The sequence below is a fragment of the Antechinus flavipes genome, chromosome 4 (genome assembly GCF_016432865.1).
Source record: "Antechinus flavipes isolate AdamAnt ecotype Samford, QLD, Australia chromosome 4, AdamAnt_v2, whole genome shotgun sequence".
Lineage (NCBI taxonomy): Eukaryota > Metazoa > Chordata > Mammalia > Dasyuromorphia > Dasyuridae > Antechinus > Antechinus flavipes.
The window spans coordinates 296,227,343-296,231,851 of record NC_067401.1 but is presented as its reverse complement, the minus strand read 5'-3'; the positions used below and the strand labels follow the sequence as shown (position 1 = coordinate 296,231,851).

General features: G+C 38.5%; 1 protein-coding gene across 1 annotated transcript; it reads right to left on the bottom strand.

The window, feature by feature from the left end:
• On the bottom strand, nt 1-2,824 carry LOC127562127 (calcium homeostasis modulator protein 6-like). Its single transcript, XM_051997589.1, has 2 exons — nt 2,137-2,824; nt 1-452 (listed from the first exon to the last, which is right to left on the bottom strand). Exons 1-2 carry the CDS (start codon nt 2,677-2,679, stop codon nt 108-110), a joined length of 888 nt encoding a protein of 295 aa, XP_051853549.1. The 5' UTR covers nt 2,680-2,824; the 3' UTR covers nt 1-107.
• Between the last annotated feature and the right edge of the window lie 1,685 nt (nt 2,825-4,509).

Here is a 4,509-nt window from a genome sequence, read left to right as displayed (position 1 = left end):
TTATGCTTTATCATATAATGTTTATTAATTATTACATTAAAAGAATTGGTAAGATCAAGAGCATCCACAAAACTCTGAACAAAACTTACAACATCCTTACGGCATGGTTAAGTATTACAGTCACCTTCCCGCTGGTTAACATACTTGTGTAATATACTGTAATATTGATGTCCAGGATTGAATGTATATTGTGATGAAATCTTCTTCCATTCTTCAGACTTTGGTATTTTGAACTCTTGTGGCTGGGAGCCATCAAAGAAGCATTTGACATTCTCTTCTGCCAATTCAACAGCATGCTTCCTAGCTTCATTCATCAATATCTCCTCTTCCTTTTTACAATACAGTTTCCAGAACTTAAGGTGAAAAAAACTAAGTGGAGATTGGCATCTGGTGATGGATGTGAAAATCAGAAGAATAAAGACAAGCAGACCTATCAGGATCCAACCTGCCATCTGCAGAACACAAGCCAAAATAACATCAGCTTCATTCCAATTTAATACAAAAAAATAAGTTTGCTATCCACAAGGATGGAGAATTCATACTAGAGAGAAAATTTCATGCTAGAGAGTGTGGTGAGACTTTTGACCACACCTAACAACTAACTGCATCAGACAATTCATACAAAGGAGGTCTTAGGAATTTTATACAGGTGGGATAGCTTCCCGCTGGAGCGTATAATTTGGACACCATCAGAATTCAGCCTATGAGACTTTTATTCTAGGTTTTCTGAAGAAATTATTATTCCCTATCCAGGATATTTTATCTCTCATCTCTGTGTTTAGAATGTTTTCCTTCTTTAGCTCATCTTCTGGAATCTCTCTGGCTATTGAATCTCTACCAAGTCTTGAGAACCTCACTCAAAAATCACCTCTTCAACAAAACCAATACTAACTCCCTATTCCAGGCTTAGCTCATGTGCCATGTTCTGCAAGGGATCTTTTTAGATTCACTCCACTCCCAAATGCTGGGCATTATTTTGCACAAATTACATATTTGTATCAATATTGTTTTCCCCTTGGATTGTATAAACTCTGCATGATAAGTTTTTGTTTATTTATAGCACTTAAACAGTGCCCGACATTTGGCAAATATTTAAGAAATTATGCTTAAATTAAATTGTAGAAACTAGAGAGTGGTATTCACAAGAAGCATCTGTTAGTTGTGGAGTCAGTCATTCATATTTTCAGAATATTTTCAGGAAAGAACCCAAACCCTATACCCTTGAAGAGAAGCTTCTTAGAAGTTTCAACCCAAATACCCCTTCTATTGGAAACCTTCCCTAATCTATTTTAATTACAATGCCTTTTCTCTTTTAATTAGTTCCTAATTATCCTGCTTGCTTTGTCCATAATTGTTTGCATATTATCTTCCCTGTTAGATTGTGAGCTCCTTTAGGGCAGGGATTGTCTTTTGCCTCTTTTTGTGTCCCATGTTTAAATATAGTGTCTGGCACTTAGCAGACATTTAATAAATATTAATTGGATTTTTTTATGAACAGAAAATATACATTTCATGTGTCTCACATTACAGGGTAAGTTGCCCTGTAATAGAAAAACATTCAAATGGTTCTTTCTGACATTTAATAAGATCATTTCTTTGTATGTTGGAAGATTCTAAGTATGAGAGAAAACTATTCTTCTCTATCCCCAAGAAAACTTAAAAATCATTTATTCATGGATCATTTATTCAGACTTACTGAATCTAAAGCAAAAGTATAAAGACAGTTTATGCTCTCATGAAGTTTACAATTTAGTAGGGGAATAAAACACAAACACAAATTTCTCTAAGACACAAAAGAATACATGAAACATGCATTTGAGAATAGGCAAAACAAAACTTGGGGGGAAGATTCCTTTCTGAAAAACGGAATCATTTGTTCATTCTGTAAACATTTAATAAGCCCTCTACGTGCCAGGCAGCCTTTCTGAAAGCCATGACATTGGAATTGGACTACTTGGAAGATCTCGTTTCTAAGTTAGATTCACATGTGTTAGCTCTCTCTCTAAACTATCTCCCTTCTCTCTTCTCTTGGTCTATCTCTTCTTTCTCTAGCCTTTCTCCATCTCTGTCCTCAACCCTAACTTCTGGGACTCTCCATTTTCTTCTCACTGAACTGCTGTTATGAGCAGTCATTACCTGGGAATGTGCCTTGAGCTCCTTCAAAAGCTCCTGGACCTTCTCCGACTTTGCTTTCTGGCACGGCACCTGTGGCAGCTGCTCAGAACAACTGGCTTCCTGATCAGGGCACAACAGCCGAGCTGCCCACGTGCTGCCGCTGGCTGCGCACTCGTAGAAACCTCCCCCGAGTAGCGCCACTGAGATCCAGGTGATGGGCGCCACCGCAGCGGCCAAGATGAAGTGACAGCACATTGCCATACTAACACACAGCCCCGGTCCATCTTCTCTGCTCTCGTATTCCTCTTGGCCTGTAGCACAGCAACCTGTCATGAGTCTCTTGGCTCGGGTACTCAAAAGGCAGCTCAGCAGGAAAAGAATCAGGGCTGGAACCAGGAGAAAGACGAGGGAATAGGGAAGGTTCCAGGTAGCACTGCAGGGGCATTGGAATACTACGCTGGAGAAGATGCGCTCTCCGCCAGCTGTCAGCAGGCTCAACAAACTATAGCCTAAAACAGTGTGGTATTTAATCAACAAGTCCAGCACATGCTTAAACTTCTCCATGGGCCTCCTTTCTTTTTTGCTTTTCTCCTCTCCACTCCTAAACCTTTGCAAACAGTTACAGGGTACACCTACTGCCTCTGCTTGGTTTTCTCTGTTGAGTTTTACTCTCTTCCTCTGGGCAAGGAAAAGTAAGAGAGGTTATATATGGGGATGAGGAGTGGCAGGGGGATTTTCCAGTTTTTGTAATCTATACATAGGGGAAGTAGATTATTACGGGAGTTTTAAAGTTTCGCTTTCTAATATGATAACCCAACTAAATTTTTTTTTAAACTCACAGGGACCTAAAAAAATAGAAGCAATCCCCTTATTTCCCTTTTTTTGATACTTACAGGCTATTTACTTTGTTTTTTAAGAAATTAAAAACATTTCAGTTGAAGAAACTAGATCATTTGTTCTTCTGCAAAAGTGTGGATGAATCTGATACTTAAGCTGCTCAGCTTCCTCCCCTCCCCTAGCAAACCCCTGAACTCCAGGTCACCTTTATTTGACTTTATGCCAAATGACAAAGTCATCACCACTCTGAGCCTTATTCTCCTCTTTTATAAAATAAAGGTATTGGATTAAATTTTAAGATTTGCCTCTAGCTAGGACCAGAACCTCATTTTAGAAAGGACAGTGAGCTGAATGATCTTTAAGCCCACTTTCAATTCTAACATATTGTTATGAAAATAAAAATGGAAATGGAAAAATCCATGTGTAGCTAGCTAATAGAATACTGTATATAGTATTAGGAAGATCAGAGTTTAAATATGACCTCAGATACTTAGCTGTTTAATACTGACCAAGTCACTAAAAGTCTGTTTTAATTTCCTCAACTGTAAAATAGGGATAATATTAGAACCTATTTTACAAGATTGTTGTATCAAATGAGATATTTGTGAAGTGCTTCATATTTAGTAAATTCTTGTTTATTTTCCTATCATATAATTCAACAATAATTCGTGTTGAAGAAAATGAGATTTAACATTTTAGGCTGTCATTTGTTGTCAGTCTAATTTTTTTTAAGATTAAAAAATCTTTTTTTAAACCAATCATTGTAAAATAACAAACAAAAATTATTTTACAATCTGTACATGTGCATGTACTAATGCATGAAAAAACATTTATTGCATTTTAGCCAAGACACAAAGTTTCAATAAGATATAATCCGTGGCCTTATAATATATTGTAGGGGACACAAGCTATCAATACCAATAGCTGTAATACACAATGTGATCTAAAAAAAGGCCTCTAGACTTCCTGCCAAGATGGTGGAGAGGACACACGCTTCTATCTAAGTTCTTTCATGCCCTCAGAATACTTTTTTTCATGATATGGGCTCAGAATTACTGCTTGACTGAAAAAACCCACAGAACCCGCCAGAAAAGGTCTGTTTTTGCTTGTGGGTGGGGATGATTAGGCCAGGCACAGACTTCAGGCAGGCAGGGAAAGCATGGAAGGCAGCTCACATTGAGCAGACTGGACGGGGAGGTGTAGTCACAGCCCTTGGAAAATTTGTGGGGAGAACTTACCCAGTGCAAGCTTCTTTGCCCTGGCAGCAAGTCAGTAGATAAGTAGAGAAACTATAAATACACAGGGGGTAAAGACTCCAAACCCAAAACACTAGGGTCTCTCCAGATCTGACCACACCCACTCAACATCCAGAGTGACTCAACACACTCTCAGAGTCTCAGAGAGTGGCCACTGTGCAGGCAGTGCAACCACTGCTATTCCACTGCTACTTCATTGCTACCTCCTGTAGTCTGTAGAGGAAGCTTGTTAATACCATACTGCCCCAAAAGCAGACCGCATTTGCTTTTTTTTGTTTGTTTTCTTTGATTCTTTTTTGTC